The sequence below is a fragment of the Natator depressus genome, chromosome 25 (genome assembly GCF_965152275.1).
Source record: "Natator depressus isolate rNatDep1 chromosome 25, rNatDep2.hap1, whole genome shotgun sequence".
Taxonomy (NCBI): domain Eukaryota; kingdom Metazoa; phylum Chordata; order Testudines; family Cheloniidae; genus Natator; species Natator depressus.
The window spans coordinates 2609865-2626016 of NC_134258.1; the positions used below are offsets into that span (position 1 = coordinate 2609865).

General features: G+C 49.6%; 1 protein-coding gene across 1 annotated transcript in view; it reads left to right on the plus strand.

Annotated features, from left to right (window-relative positions):
- The first annotated feature begins 388 nt into the window (after positions 1-388).
- Positions 389-16152, plus strand: part of TIMM44 (translocase of inner mitochondrial membrane 44) — a 66455-nt gene continuing 50691 nt past the window's right edge. Inside the window, exons 1-5 of the mRNA XM_074939601.1 lie at positions 389-463; positions 6002-6109; positions 6692-6862; positions 13593-13673; positions 15871-16020. Coding sequence (XP_074795702.1) covers positions 434-463; positions 6002-6109; positions 6692-6862; positions 13593-13673; positions 15871-16020 — 540 coding nt within the window. The 5' untranslated portion in view covers positions 389-433. The remainder of the gene's footprint in view (positions 464-6001; positions 6110-6691; positions 6863-13592; positions 13674-15870; positions 16021-16152) is intronic.

Sequence of the window (16152 nt, forward strand, 5' to 3'; positions counted from 1 at the left end):
CCCTCAGTGTTCAGTTGTAAGCTCTGGAAAGAAGCAAGATGTTTTGTTCAGAGCTAGGACCCTCCTCCATCCCCGAGGTGCCGGGAACCCGGAGGTTCTGCTGCGCAGTGCTTACCATGTAACATGCGCTCAGGGAGGCAGAGTTAAGGTCGCCCAATTCTAGCATACTTGACTTTGCAAGGGCACTAATGCTGCGTTCCCGCGGCTTGCGTGCGGGATCCTGGACCGGTTCGGCTCCCCTGCAGCAGGTGGGCACCGGCCAGTCGGGCTCGCGTCCCTAGGCCGGGCCCTGAGCTCCCGCGGCGGCCTGTGGAACTCGCTGACACAAGATTCGCGCCGGCTCTGGCGCCGCCTCCTCCTGCGGCCCGCCCCCGGCGCGAGCGGGTGACGCCATCACGCGGCGCGGCGCCCGGTCACACGCTTCACTCCCAAGATGGCGGCGGTGGCGGCCTGGGGATGCCGGGTGAGCGGAGAAGCGCTGGCCGGGCCGGGGGCGCTGCCCCGGGGTCTCCTCGCGGGGCTGCCCGGCTCGGGCCGGGCCCGCGGCGGAGGCCGGTCGCGGCTGTAACTCGCCCCAGGCCCAGGCCCTGGCAGCGGCCCGGGGGGTTCCGCGGCGCGGCCCGCGCTGGGGCGGGAGCCCGGCAGCTCGTGCGGCGGGGCCTGTCCAGCGCGCCGAGGGCGGGGGAGCGAGGCGGGAACAAGGAGCCCCGCGTCCCAGGCGGTGCCCTTGGCGCTGCGAGCAGCCGCAGGGCCAGGGGCTGAGCTGAAGACACCCCGGTCTGGGTTCTGTTCTCGGGGTGTTTCCCCGGGAGCGGCTGGGGCCGGGCCGACTCCTCTGGGGCGGGAAAGGCAAAGGTCAGAGGATGTTGCAGTCCCAGTGGATCAGCTCTGTGCCCTGGGTGGCCCTGCTTCACCTTCCTCAGCGTTCTTGGCTGTCATCCAACTGCCTCAGTTTACCTTTATGTCTCCAGTTGGGTTGCTGTGTACACGTGTCGTCTCATGGGAGAAATTAATATAATTTTTCGTGTTGTTAGACTGATTTTTGATGATCTTTGATAAAAATGTTGCATTCCAAATGTGAGGCTTTTCCTGCACTCAGCTAGTTAATGAATGAATGAAACAAATGTCAAGTTTCTTTTAGCAAATTACTCTGGAGAGTTTGACATTGCATTCAAGAGACTCATGACCTTTTGGTGACCCCAGATACAAAGAGCTGATCGGACTTTTCACCCTGTTTCAGATCAGCCCAATGGGTCATATCATGCAGTAGTCAGGCTGTCTCAGGGCGTGTCTATACTTGAAATGCCACAGTGGCACAGCTGCACCTCTACGGCAGTGCCGATTCTGTATAGACCTACACCAACTGGAGGGGGTTTTCTGTTGGCGTAGGTAATCCTCCTCCTCCGGAGGCGGTAGCAAGGTGAAGTGAAGAATTCTTCTGTCAACCTAGCACTGTCTACATTGGGGATTAGGTTGGTTTAACTACTCTGTTGTCTGCACAGAGGAGGGGCCCAGGCCATCAGTTGCCAGGAGACAGGGTGTTGGCCATTCTCTGTGCAGACAGCATTACACTGGCCCTCTAGGGCTCTGCAACAATCACACACACTTATCCCACCACCTAGATACTTAAATGCCTAGGGGAAACTGAGGCACACACACAGTATTCAGCGAAAACATTAAGAACATTCTCACTTCATCACAAGGGGGTTGCACTGAGAGGCTTGCTATGTGATCTGTTTAATGTAACTGAAAAAAGAAAAGGAGTACTTGTGGCACCTTAGAGACTAACCAGTTTATTAGAGCATGAGCTTTCGTGAGCTACAGCTCACTTCATCGGATGCATAGCATATCGTGGAAACTGCAGAAGACATTATATACACACAGAGACCATGAAACAAAACTTCCTCCCACCCCACTCTCCCGGGGGTGTGGGGGGGGGGAAGGGTGAGAAAACCTGGATTTGTGCTGGAAATGGCCCTCCTTGATGATCACTTTAGATAAGCTGTTACCAGCAGGAGAGTGGGGTGGGAGGAAGTTTTGTTTCATGGTCTCTGTGTGTATATAATGTCTTCTGCAGTTTCCACGATATGCTATGCATCCGATGAAGTGAGCTGTAGCTCACGAAAGCTCATGCTCAAATAAACTGGTTAGTCTCTAAGGTGCCACAAGTACTCCTTTTCTTTTTTCTTTTTACGAATACAGACTAACACGGCTGTTACTCTGAAACTTGTCTTAATGTAACTGGATATTTTCATTATCCATATAAATATCTAATGCTTTTTAAAACCTGCTGAGCTCTTCAGTGATATCTTGTGGCAGTGAGTTTCACACGCAGAAGACATAGAAAAGTATTGCCTTTTATCAGGTTTAATTGTATTATTTCTCAGTTTCTGTAGCTGTCCCCTTGAGCTTGGATAGAAAAAGTAAATAGCAGGGTACTGAGTTGAAAGATGTCTTGTTGCAAACATGGAAACTAATTGGCAGTCACCCTGTTACAAGGATCTTTGTATCAGATATTTTTGGAGAGTTTCCTTTGTCAGGAATTAGCCTTTCCTTCAGCTGGTGATATTTGGGATGGGGCTCGTTCATAGCAGCAGCAAAGGAAATCAACATGGCTGCTCAAGACAGATCTTGGGCAGTTATGAGCCTGGCGAAGAGATTGGAGCCCAGAGCCTTTGAGGCCTCCTACTACAAGTCTTGAGGGCATGATCAAACATTCCCCATCCATAAAGTCTATTAGAGTTGTGTTAACTAAAAGGAGGCTGGCTTAGCATGGGCATAGTGATTTTGGTGGAGAGTTCTAGAGAGGGGCAGTCATGTGGAGAAGCAGTACTGGCTATGAGAACTGAGCAGGTTGGGGCTCCTCAGGAGCCTGCTGGCTGGTCTGGTGAGAAGCTACAGCCTTGTGCTGGCTGAGTGTGAAGAGGCATGCCTTGGTATGTGGGGAAGAGAGCTGGCTCAGGGATGGGAATAATAGCATGGAGAGAGCTTTGCAACATGCTGATCTCTGAGCTGATCCCAGTGTGGAGCTTAAATGGGATGATGAAACTAAAGGGTTAATTATGTGGGATAGGAATGTGCTTTTTTAGCGTCCAGGCCAGGTGTGATAAACTTGTAAGTGACTTTAAAAATGTCTCTATTTATACTTCAAGTGCTTCTCTTCCATTCCCTGTGACTCAGGAAGCAAGAGGTGTTTGTTCCTGGCCTCCTCCAACAGAGAGCTCACAGAGGTGGGATGTTGTTCCTGGCCTCCCTACTTCTCTACTGAGGGCCTCATCCTTCCTTTTGGGTAGGAGACAGTCGTTGACCCTGCCTTCCTCCAGGCTGACTGTATTGAGACTCTGGTGCTTGGAGTCAGGAGAAGCTGGATATGAGTCAACAGTGTACCCTTGTTGCCAAGAAGGCCAATGGCATTTTGGGCTGTATAAGTAGGGGCATTGCCAGCAGATTGAGGGACGTGATCGTTCCCCTCTATTCGACATTGGTGAGGCCTCATCTGGAGTACTGTGTCCAGTTTTGGGCCCCACACTACAAGAAGGATGTGGAAAAATTGAAAAGAGTCCAGCGGAGGGCAACAAAAATGATTAGGGGACTGGAACACATGAGTTATGAGGAGAGGCTGAGGGAACTGGGATTGTTTAGTCTTCAGAAGAGAAGAATGAGGGGGGATTTGATAGCTGCTTCCAACTACCTGAAAAGGGGTTCCAAAGAGGATGGATCTAGACAGTTTTCAGTGGTAGCTGATGACAGAACAAGGAGTAATGGTCTCAAGTTGCAGTGGGGGAGGTTTAGGTTGGATATTAGGAAAAACTTTTTCACTAGGAGGGTGGTGAAGCACTGGAATGCGTTACCTAGAGAGGTGGTGGAATTTCCTTACTTAGAAGTTTTTAAGGTCAGGCTTGACAAAGCCCTGGCTGGGATGATTTAGTTGGGGATTGGTCCTGCTTTGAGCAGGGGGTTGAACTAGATGACCTCCTGAAGTTCCTTCCAACCCTGATATTCTATGATTCTATGACCTGGGTTCCGTTTCCGGCTCTGACAGACTCACTATTCTGTACTTGAATGTAGTAGAGATCATGTGGCTTGTTTAACTGCTGTGAAATCTCTGTATAGAAAGCATGTTGTTTCCTCCAACCCAAGTTCATTGCTGCTCAAAATTTTTTGTTCCATGTGGTCAGGCTGCCTTGTCTCCCTGCCACTAGCATAAAGCTGTAGAAGGCTCCTCGCATTTTGTCAGTGGGGGAGAGGCTGGTTTCTGAAATCAGGAATATGGCGTGTCTCTGCCTAAGAAGGGTATTACTCGTGGTGGAATTTTGCGCCAAATTAAAAATTCCGCACACAAGATTTTAAAATTGTGCATATTTCATTTGTTAAAATAACACGATATAACCATGCCAGTTTTAATTATTTTCGTAATTTATTTCAAAATATCTGTCAGCAAGTATGTCTGTAACCTTACAGACAACAAAAATGATTCAGGAAATGTTTTTCGACAAATAGATTCCTTACTGGACATATTAACGCAGATCTTTGAGTAATAATTCATGTAAACTACAATACAGAAACTTATTTCCCATGCCCCTCAGAAGCAGTGCAAAGGCTTGGGGGAGTCAGAGTAATGGAGGAGCTGAGGGAGAGGTTAGTAATTGCTGGGAGTGAACTGGAGGGTGTTGGGTGTGGGTGGGAGAAATACATGGAACAGGTATTTGGGAGAGGTATTGCTAGGGAGATGGGGAGCCTGTGCCATACATACCCTGGCTGACCTCTAGCCTTTCCCATTCAGTTAGGCACATATGCCCCTCTCCTCATGTATCCGCGTACCTCCCTCCCCCATCCACATGTGTTCCTGCACCCCCATTTAGGTGTTGGGTGTGGGTAGCATATCTGCATGTCTCCATATGGCCCTGCACCTCCACCCTCCTGTCCCTATGTGGCCCTGCACCCCCACTCCCATTCAGCCCCTGGCTCAGTCTGTCCCCCCACTAGCCCTTCTGAACCCCAGTCTGTGTGACCCCCCAGGAGCCTTATGTGTCCTGCTATGTCCATTTCCCCACAACCCCCATGCCTCCTCACCTGATCCCGTAGGCAGTGTGCTGTGAGGAAGGCATCCTCTGCCCCCTCCCTCTCCACTGCTGGTTGCTCTGGCCCATGAGCCAGCTGCCGTCTCTTCTGGTGCCACATCAGTCTATGGTGGGCAGAAGGTGTAATTGCAACGTGACCCCTCTTGTGGCTTCCCTTCACCTCCATGTCAGAATCAATTATATTGCAGGGAAAAAAAATTTGCTGGGGCTATTTATTCTGCACTTGCACAGTGAGGCAGAATTTCCCCAGGAGTGGGGGATGTAGGACTGAAGCTGCAAGCAGCAATACGTTGTCCCATTGCATTTCAACAGAAACAGGTTTTCTTTAAAAAATTGTTTCTAGCCCTATAAAGTGCAAAGAAATACTCCAAATATCACTTAAACCAGCAGTGACTGAGTTTGCAAATAGAAAAAGTTATTCTGAGGTGTGAACTTCCCTGTTCATCCTGTTTGAATGTTAGCTCTGAAGATTACAGATGGCAAATTAAATTGCCCCATGAGTTTTTAACTGCTAATAATAGCAGAAACATCTAGCTCCTCTGGGATGATGGGTGGCACTTAGCTAGAGCAGTACCATGTCCACCCAAAATAATGACAAATAGGCCCACCCATGTTGGGGTACAGCTTACCGTCTGGCCCTCGTGTGTTTTGTACAAGTGAACGATAGGGATGTGGCAGTGCTTTGTTAATTCATAATAAAGTTGTGATGCACTGGTTTGTTCTATGTATCCAAGCTCTGGTGAGGGAGTATTTTCAGTATAGCTCCCAGCTTTTGTTCCCGAAAGATTAGCCAGAAATGCCCCTATATGCTGTGTTCTTTACTTCCCTTTTTCCACTGGCTCTTTGGGCACTGAGTGTGCCCCAAGCAGGTTTAATTATTTCTTTATTCTTTGGTAACGAAGTTTTGTTTCTGTTCACAGAAATGCCTTGTCGGTGGCTCGAGGCTTATATCTGGAAGATACCCAGCTCTGGTACTCCCTAGTGGCATTGTTTATAGAATGGGCAGGCCTGTTTTAGAGCTACATCAGGTATGTTAATGGGCAGGGTTTTATGCATGCATTAGACTGAAAGTATATTTTAGTAATGATCAGAGTATTGGGGTCTACTAGAAATTGATATGCTTCTGACAAGTGGCCACCCTAGATTATATACTTCAGTATGGTTTTCAAAGATGTGACAAAAATGTTTTTGGATCTGTCAGATACCAACTTTCCCTCCATATATTTGTTTGCCAGCAAAGAGCTCAGTTGATAAAATCCAGTAGTGAGGCTCCAGTCGTGTGCAGCCACCAAAAGCAGAAATCCTCAACAGCAGAAATTGGCCGGTTATTGAAACCTATCAGCTAAGTCAGAGCAGTGACTCCTTTGCCTCTTGAGGGAGTAATTTTTTTGCTTGGCTGTACATTTATCTCTAGTACTCTGTGCAGTGTGTGTGAAATTTGATTGCTATTCTGAAGGCACAGTGCTCCTTGGCTATTGTATTTTGGCCATCCTCAAGATGCCTAATTTCCCCATCCTTTTGCATGGCAGACATGAAGTGTAAATCTACCTGGCTATGATACTTAATGTCTCTTTAGATTATACAGACTGTAATAATTATTTTCTTTTTAGTCTAGATATTATTCTTCTGGAGGCAGAAAAGGCTTTATATCAGGGTTTGTGGACAACATCAAACAGGAATTAGCAAAAAATAAAGAGATGAAAGAAAGTATTAAAAAATTCCGTGATGAAGCTAAAAAGCTAGAAGAATCTGATGCGCTCCAGGAAGCAAGGAGGAAATATGTAAGTCTTCCTCATGAATTATTTCGTTGTCTAACATCTTCATTGGCCAGTCAGTCTATTACAATTCAGAGTATTGTAACCTAAGCTTCTGTGCAAATGAGCTGTTGGGTTTGCTGTATTCAGGAAAGGTCTGGGCTGACTGATGGAAACACCAGTAGGTGCAATGAACTAGTGTAAAGAGTTAAGTTTTTCTACAGTTTTTGGTGGAATTTCTTTCCAACAGACATTTTAATAGAAATCACAAATAATAAGCAGGTAAAAAAGTCACTTATCCATAGACATGGAGATAAAATTAAGGATTTTTCACTTTCATTAGACATAATCACATTCATAATGGATTATAAAACAGCTTTACTAGAAGGAAAGTGCTTTCATTGCACTAATAAGGAACTGAAGTCTGTTACCACAGCATTGCACATTCTTTCAGTGGCCAGATTCAGTACGGTGAAGGAACCAGGGAAGTGTGAAAGTGGGAATTAGTGATATTCTTGAATTGCTTCACATTTATATTATTGCCTCTTAACATTTGTTTCTTCTTCGAGTGATGGTCCCTATTATGTATTCCAAATATGGGTGTGCATGTGTGCCATGCCCTGGAGCCAGATGCTTTTCCTAGCAGTGTCCATTGCTAGACATGTGTTGTTGTGTGTCCCCTTGTGCTCCCAACTGAGGTTAGCCAGGAGCCGTGCATGTCGACGCCTCCTGTTCCCTCTTACTCCTGCATGGCCTGAATTAGATCCTCTGTTCCTTTGTGGTCTTACTCTTTTAGCTAAGTTTCAGAGTAACAGCCGTGTTAGTTGTATTCGCAAAAAGAAAAGGAGTACTTGTGGATGCAATCGATGAAGTGAGCTGTAGCTCACGAAAGCTTATGCTCAAATAAATTGGTTAGTCTCTAAGGTGCCACAAGTACTCCTTTTCTTTTAGCTAAGAGAGTAACCTGCTTCATTTGTGTAATTGAAGAATTGTATAATTCTTTGTTTTTTCTTGTAGATAGTAATTAGTGTTAGTCTACCCTGATTGGGGTACGCTCTCTCTGCCCCGCTGGGGTGTATGCCCTGTGTTCCGGGGTTTAAAAGCTGATTCTTTCCCATGCTTGTTCTCCATGAGCAACAAGCACCAGTGGCGTCTTTACTGCCTCGGGGAGGCTCACATCGTTGCTCGTTGTATGATTTGCAAGTTTTTCCCATCCTGGACTCGGGAAGCACAGTAGCTTTGCTTCAGAAAATACTGGATGGGGGAAGCCATGAGACTGTGCACCCACTCGGATCCAGAACCATCAGTGCAGCGTCCATCACTGGTGGTTAGCACTTCTTCCAGCACGTCTCATGCTCTGGATACGGCAGTCAAGGACAAACCCAGATGTGAGGGTAGGAAGCACTGTCATGGGCATAGGAGCAAGTCCCTATTGAGGACTACTTCTAAGTGCAACATTTACTCCCCGAGCCGGGCCAGGTCAGGTGAGGTGTCATGCCCCGACACTGTGGCACCAGCACCCAAGCTTCCCCGCATCGAGGGTAAAACAAAGCACAAGAAGGATCCAGCGGTACAGGTGGTCGCCCCGGTACCGACGCCGTTGGAGCAGTCCCTGGAACACACATCACCTGTCCTGCTGCCACCTCCACGTCCTTTGGTCCAGCTGGCCCCATGGACACTGCCTTGGTCTTCCAGCATCTCCAAGGGCACTCCCTGGACTCCTGGTTGTGTGGAGCTCCTTCTGTTGCCGGAGGAACTGGAGCTACCTTACCCACCCTCTCCCCTTCTCTCAGGTTCCCCACTCACCTGGGAGGTTCCTACTCTGGCGGACAACCCGCTCCTGCTCCTTCCGGACCTCCGCCTGTTGACTCTGCACTGTGGCTGGCCCACTCTGTTGATTCCATCACTACCCAAGCCATCTTCAGACTAGGAAGACTTTTCTGAGCTGGAGCCCTCCTTCTCCCTTTTGTCCAGGCAGAGCTCGGACTTGCATCCCTGGCTTATCCTCTGGCTTATGGCCCGGCAGCGATGGTTTGGTTCCAGTACCTCTGGGGCCCACCGCACCCCCAGGTCCCGACCCCTTAGCCACACCAGGCATTCTGGGACCCATATCGCCAGTGATACCCACCCTCCCAAGCCTCATACCGCTCGGCCCAGGCTCCCTCACTGTTGGGCTCTGAGGAAGAGGCAGATGTAGAGCCAGTTCCTCGTCGCCGGACAAGGTGCTCATCGCTCCTTCCCTATCTCGCCCTGATGATCACAAGCAATACCAAGACATGTTACTGAGGGTGGCAGCAGACCATGACATACTGCTGGAGGAGGTTCAGGATCAGCAACACCAGCTCCTGGACATCCTCCAGCCTCAGGGACCATCAAGGGTGCCGCTCCCCATTAATGATGCCATTGTTCAGCCCCCAGCCCTGTGTCGCAAGCAAGAGCTCCAGCAGTTCTGCCCTCGGCCAAATGCGCCCTACCCAGCCTACTACCAGCAGCACCAGAAACCTCCATGCAAGTGCCTCTGGTACTGCTGGCAGTGACGCACAGCCACTTCCTCGTCCCTTGCCCACCAACAGCCTAAACAGTTTTGACGTGTTGCTCGAGAACTGTGAACCCTTCCTATTGCCACCCACAGTGCCCCATGTCATCTTTATGGGCCATCTTGCCCTGTTCGCCCACAATTGGGGCAAGATCACCATGGACCATTGAGTCCTGGAGATTATCCATCATGGTTACGCCATAGAATTTCTTTCTTTTCCCCAATTGCCCCCCACCTCCCCGGGCTGGACACCTCCATGAGGCCCTTCCCATCAGTGCCTTCTCCAGCAAGAGGCAGATGCTCTTCTTGCAAAGGGCATCATATAGTGCATGGCACCTCCCTACCAGAGGAGAGGCTTCTACTCCGCATATTTCCTCATCCTGAAGAAGGGTGGAGGGCTCTGCCCCATTCTCAATCTTCAGCAACTAAACATCTTTATCTGGAAATCCAAGTTCTTCTTTGAGTGATTGCTCACGTGCATTCCACACTAATTGTGTGCGTGCACTGTGTGCACCATCTCTGGAAACTTTTCCTGCAATGGTATTATTGATTGGGTCGGCTCTAGTGCTCTCTGGTGCGGCGCACTAATTTGCCGGTGGTCCCGCACCTTCTCAGTTCCTTCTTACCGCTTGTGACGGTTGCTGGAACAGCTCCTTTTGCTTCGGCAAGGCATTTATTCAGTGGTTACTCTCTAGTTTAGTTATATTTAGTCTTAGTTTTAGTAGTAGTGTATATAGTGTAGATAGTATTAATGTGTATAGTTAGACCCTCTGTCTTCCTTCCTTCGCTCCTGGGGCTGGGCATGTCCTGGTCTCTCGGTTCAAGCCCTGTGCCTCCTGAGGCAAGCAACCCACACTCCAGTTGTCTGAAGCCTCTAGGAGAGGCTCATGTACAAGAGTATTGCCAGATCTGTTGGGACTTGAAGCCTCATACAAAGGACTGGGAGGCTAGACTAAGGTCAATCCTAATGGAAGCCGCATTTAGACTGGTGTTGGAATCAAGCTGGTTTTACTCAGCACTGAGCACCTCAGCTTCGCTGCGAAGCAAAGCAAGCCTTTGGCACTGTGTGTTTCTCAGTCCCGTTCTCCATCTCCGGTACCGAGAAAGAAACATAAGCAACAATCCAAGGAGGGACGTTCCCCAATACCAAAGAAGGACAAACAAGGAGAGTGCTGTGGATACCCCCGGTGTGATAGCGGCACTGTCGACTCCACCCTGGTCACGGGCGCAGTTGAGTCCGGTGCGGGACCAGCCATCGATGCTGGGGAGTTGTCATCGCACCAGCGGGATTGCAGTGCTTTCCACCTTTGCAGTGGCCACGGACTTACTGACACTTCTGGTACCGCCGACCCCGATGGGTCAGCTATCTGCTCCAAAGAGTATGCCGAGCAGAAGGGAGTATGGGGCCCCGAGCTTATACTCGGCAGCAGTGACTTCGGTACCGAGCAGAGGCAACATGGCTCCCCTGTCATTGACGAGGACTTCCCTTATCTGGCACCAATTTCTTGACCCTAGGCACTGACTGGCGGAAGTGTGGGGTACTGCCCCCACCATGGTCTCCTCAGAAGGACTCTTCCTCGGAGTCAGAGGTGGAACCCTACACTCAGTCTAAGAGCTCCCGCCACTACCCGTCCTACATCCCTCTGGATCTTGGTGTGGGCTCCCCTGCAGACACCTGGCCTGGATGAGAGCGGCTGATGCAGGTCCAGTGACCGTACTGGAATCAGTGGGGCTTTCCCCCAGTACTGGGATCGTGTCCAGTCATTCCTCTCGGTAGTGTTTGAGGGGAGTGCTCCTCCACCGCACCATCCAGCACCCAACCCAAGTACAGGTACTAAGCCTGGTACCGACACGCAAGACTTGACCCAGGGGTATGTAATTGGGGCTGAAAAAGAGGAAGGTCCCCCACCTGTTCAGGCCTCTTCCTCCTCCTCCTCCCCCGCAGATGAAACCGTCTTGGGACCAAGTGGTTTGGTCTAAAGGATGACGTTAGAGTCCACCAGGAGCTTCTAAAAATGGTGGCTGCTAACCTGGGTCTGGAGGTACTTAAGCAGTCCTCGCCTACTCTCATTGATGATTTGGCTGCTGCAGCCCAGTCAAAGATGGCTCTGTCCCTCAAGGCCGTTATGGGTCCAGTCAGGTCACTATGTCAGACCCCGTATTCTTTCCCTCACACTTCAAAGAAGGCAGAGAAGTACTTTGTGCCTGCCAAGGGGTATGAATATCTGTGCTCTCATCCTCCTCCCGGGTCACTTGTGGTCACCCTCCTCTCGGATCCCCCAATGAGAGGGCCAGGCAGGCACTACCCCCAAGCAAAAGGACTTGAAAAAGCTAGACCTTTTGCGGAAGAAAAATTTATTCAACGGGAGGGTTATAACTTTGTATTTGCAACCAACGAGCCTTGCTGGGGAGGTATGATTACAATATTTGGGACTCCATGGCAAAGTTTAAAGACTTGCTGCTTCAGGACTTCAGGAAGGAGTTTTCTGCCTTGATAGAGGAAGGGAAAACGATAGCCAGGGCCTCACTCTAAGCCAGGAGTCGGACCTCAAACTCAAATCACCACAGCCACATGAGGACTCGTATGTTGGCCCGAGGGCCGCATCACTGAAACTTTTTCATACGATACAAAAGTATAGTAAAAAATGAAGAGTAATATAGTATGCTATTAAAAGTTAATGTATTAACTTTTTTAAAACTGTAATGTGAAGAAGGGTTTTAATAAAATATAAACACTCAGTAATGCACCTCACTCAAATGACAAACACGCATTTACTTTAGATTTACTTTGGTAAAGCCCCTTGCTCTTCCCCTGGCCCCGCCCCCATTCCAACCCTTTCCCCAAATCCCCGGCTCCACCTTCTCCCCTGAGTGCGCTGCATCCCCACTCCTCCCCCTCCCTCCTGGAAAGTCCTAAGCACCACCAAACAGCTGTTTGGCAGCGGGCAGCGCTGAGAGGTAGGTGGAGGAGTGGGAACGTGGCACGCTCCCGATGCGGGGGATGAGGGGAGCTTGGCTAGTCAGCGCATATGGCGGGCCGCAGGAAATAACTCTGCGGGCCACGTGTTTGAGACCCCTGCTGTAAGCAGCCCTGGACAGAACTGATGCGGCAGCTAGAACAATGATTTCTGCAGTGGTCATGAGGCGATGCTCCTGGCTTCAGCCCTCGGGGTTTCCTCCTGAGGTCCAACAGTCAATCCAGGATCTCCTATTCAAGGGTACCTCCCTCTTCTCGGAGCAAACAGACACAAAGCTCCATGGTGTGAAGGACTCCAGGGCAACCCCAGATCCCTGGGCCTCTACTCACCATCGAAGGAAGCATTTCAGGCTGCAGCAACCAGCCTGCTTCTTGGCTCCACTGCCTCAACAGGACCTGTTCAAGAAACGGAGCAGAGATTACAAACGTAGACAACTGCTCCCCTCCACCTCAACTGCACCACCAGGGTCTCTCACATACCTGGAAGGCCCAAAGAGAACTTTTTAAGATACGCCCAAGGCCATTATCAGTTCCCACATTTCATTTTCAGACCGACTCGCCCACTTCAGCCTGCTGTGGTCCCTCATAACCTTGGATCGTTGGGTGCTGAGTATGGTGGAGGAAAGTTACACCCTTCAGTTTTCTTCCATCCCTCCTCCCACCCCCCTCCATCTTCAGGGACCCTTCTCATGAGCAGCTTCTAGTCCAAGAGGTGCTAGCCCCCCTGCAGGTAGGGGCAGTGTACGAGATGCCTCAGAACCTAAGAGGGAAGGGGTTTTACTCCCGATATTTCCTAATCCCGAAGGCCAAAGATGGTCTTGGATCCATCCTGGACCTGTGTTGCTTCAACAATTATCTCAAGAAACTGAGGTTCTGCATGGTTTCCCTGGCCTCCATCATTCCCTCCCTGAATCATTATCTCTTTCATATTTAAGGCAGCTGTTGGTTTACATTGCATTGATTTGGGCACAAATTTTAAACATCTAAAAATAGAACATTGTATTCTGACTTTCCATGTGACTGATCCCCATTTCTGTTCCTTTCACTTCATATAGTTAGAAGAATCCATGTATCCTATTGAGGACAGAGTTTAACTGCAGCTGTTCTTCTGTCCTACAGTAGTATGTCACCAAGAGAGTGCTATATGCTGGACTATTGATGCAGTGCTATAAAATCCTCATGTGGTTATAATTCTGATTGATGCAGTGATTACTGTTAACATAAAATTTTTGTTTGTGCTGCAGAAAACCATTGAATCTGAAACGGTTAAGACCTCTGAAGTGATTAAAAAGAAGCTTGGAGAAATAACAGGATCAGTCAAAGAGGTACAGTATAACCTTGCAAAAATCCATCAGTTTACTTGTGGTTTGCACTTTGTATTGAATTAATGTCCTTTATCTCTTTCTTCTAGTTGAAGGAGGGTCACTGTTGTTGCCCTTACAGGCCAGGGCCACTAAAGAGACCTGCAGTGGTAACTGCTGGAGAATTTTTTGGTGTGACTAGTGTGATGGCAGATGTGCAGGCAGTATCAGCACCCCATGTTTCTTCCTTGCTGCTGGGTAGATGAGTGTGTACATGGGGGTCTGACTATCTGATAGCTGCAGAAGAGAAAATGCCTCAAGGCTTTGTCTCCTCCATTGGGGCATAGGCAACTCAGATACCAGCATCAAAGTGGAAGAGCCCATTTGAGAACATGGCTAGGAGCAATGTTCTTCTTAAGCTGTGCACATGTGTGGCTGCACATCTCGCGTGACTGGCACCTGGGTCCCCATCCTACCGGAATGGAAGGCATCTGCTCTCAGTACCGTAGACCGGCAGGAAGCTTTGAGCCAACAGGGAGGAAGGGTACAGAGTGGTGTGGAGGAAGCAGGGTTTCTGGAGGAGATGTTACTCGCACCTGGGTCCTGTTTTACCTGCTGGGCCCGCCTGTTGGATAAGTGGCAGCTCCTCTTGGTGCTGTGGGAAGCCTCAAGCAGGGAGGGCAGGGAAAGAAGGCTGAGGGCGCCATTTAGGTGGGGAGGTGCTGTTCATGGTTGAGTCCCTGGGCTAACTGTGGTGAAGGTGGTCCCTGCCGCTGGCACCAGCGTCCACGGGCTGGCAGAGCTGAAATGAGCCTCCAGCAGCCTGGCCCAGAAAGGATGTGGGGAGGCAGGAGCCTGTGCTGCCATTGCTGCTGGGCCAGGGGTGCCTGGTCTGTGCACTCCTACCCACTCCCTCCTGGCAACCAGGGTGCAGAGAGGAAGGGGAGGAGTGCTGACTGAGGGGCAGGGGAACAGGACTGGCTGATGGGGAAAACACCTGGTGGTACTGTCCACCTGGCAACCCCTTCTATGTGGGTTTGTCTTCCTACCCACCCCAGAATCAGCTGCCCACTGCCAGGGAAGTCTCTGACATCCCTGCAAAGAGCACCTGCTAAGCCAGCTGTGCTGGTTCAGAGTGAAATGGTGATCAACTGTTTGTGGAGATGTTTTAACCTCCGGCCTGCCACAGCCTGTGTGTATAGCACCCCACCCCCCAGGCTCTCTCTGGTGTGTGTAAAGCTTTTTTTGTTGGAGTGGAAGAAAGAGTATTTGAAACTTCTTTCCTGGTGGATCAAAAATTAGTGCTCAGAGCTCTCTCCCCCAGAGCTGCCCTGGCCTGGACTGCATTTCCTTCTATCTCTTAGAGACAGGTTTCAGAGTAGCAGCTGTGTGAGTCTGTATTCGCAAAAAGAAAAGGAGTACTAGTGGCACCTTAGAGACTAACCAATTTATTTGAGCATAAGCTTTCGTGAACTACAGCTCACTTCATCGGATGCATTCAGTGGCAAGTACTCCTTTTATCTCTTAGAGAATTAACAAGGATGCGGGTATTTCAAAGGAAAGGTCTAGAGTATTTTAACTGCCAGCAAATAGAAAACAGCCCTGGAGGGCCCTGGAGCCCTGCTACCTGTGGAAAACCCCAGCTTCCAGGCCACAGGTCCTCCCTCCCATCCACTGCCCTGCCTGCAGCCTCCCCTCCCACTCCACAGCACCAGGACTCCTGCATTGCCCAGAACCTCTCCCTGTGCTGTCCAGGGGGTGTCCTGCCCTGGCACCAGGGGCCCTGGGCTTGCTGTGTCCCAAAGCTTCTTTCCCTGGCTGAAGCCCCGCAAACCTGCCTTCCACTTATTGGCAATTTTTGGATAATAACAACTTTTTGCTGGAACCGAGAGGTTGCTGTTAAGCGACATTCATGGTGTATAAATAATTGCTAGTCCAACATGTATAGTTCTATAGCTGTCCAAAAATATCTTCATCGCCGATGATCACAGCACAGCTCCCGGGTCACTGCTAATGCTGCAGCAGAAAAGTCAGGTTCCCTGTGACCTGTAACTGCTTAAGAAAAATCAACTCTTGGTCCTACAGACCTTGACCATGCCACTAACGTGCGATTTCCCTGGTGATCACTTGGGAAGTCTCTAAAGGCCAAAAAGAGGAATCTCTTTCAAATCCAGGTGGTGATCCATGTTTCTCACACCATTTTCCTTCCATGTTATTGCAGAGTTTGGATGAAGTAAGTAAGAGTGATATTGGTCGGAAGATAAAAGAAGGTGTGGAAGAAGCTGCCAAAACAGCAAAGCAGTCTGCAGAATCAGTGACCAAAGGAGGGGAAAAACTGGGCAAGACAGCAGCATTTAAAGCAATCTCCCAGGTACACATGCAGGTGACATGTCTCCTTTGGTGCCCTACCATGCAGGCACCACGTTCACTAATAAGAAAGCTGTTTTGGAAAAAAAAATCCCTCCCGAACTGTAAGTGTCAAGTTTCAGAGGGGTAGCCATGT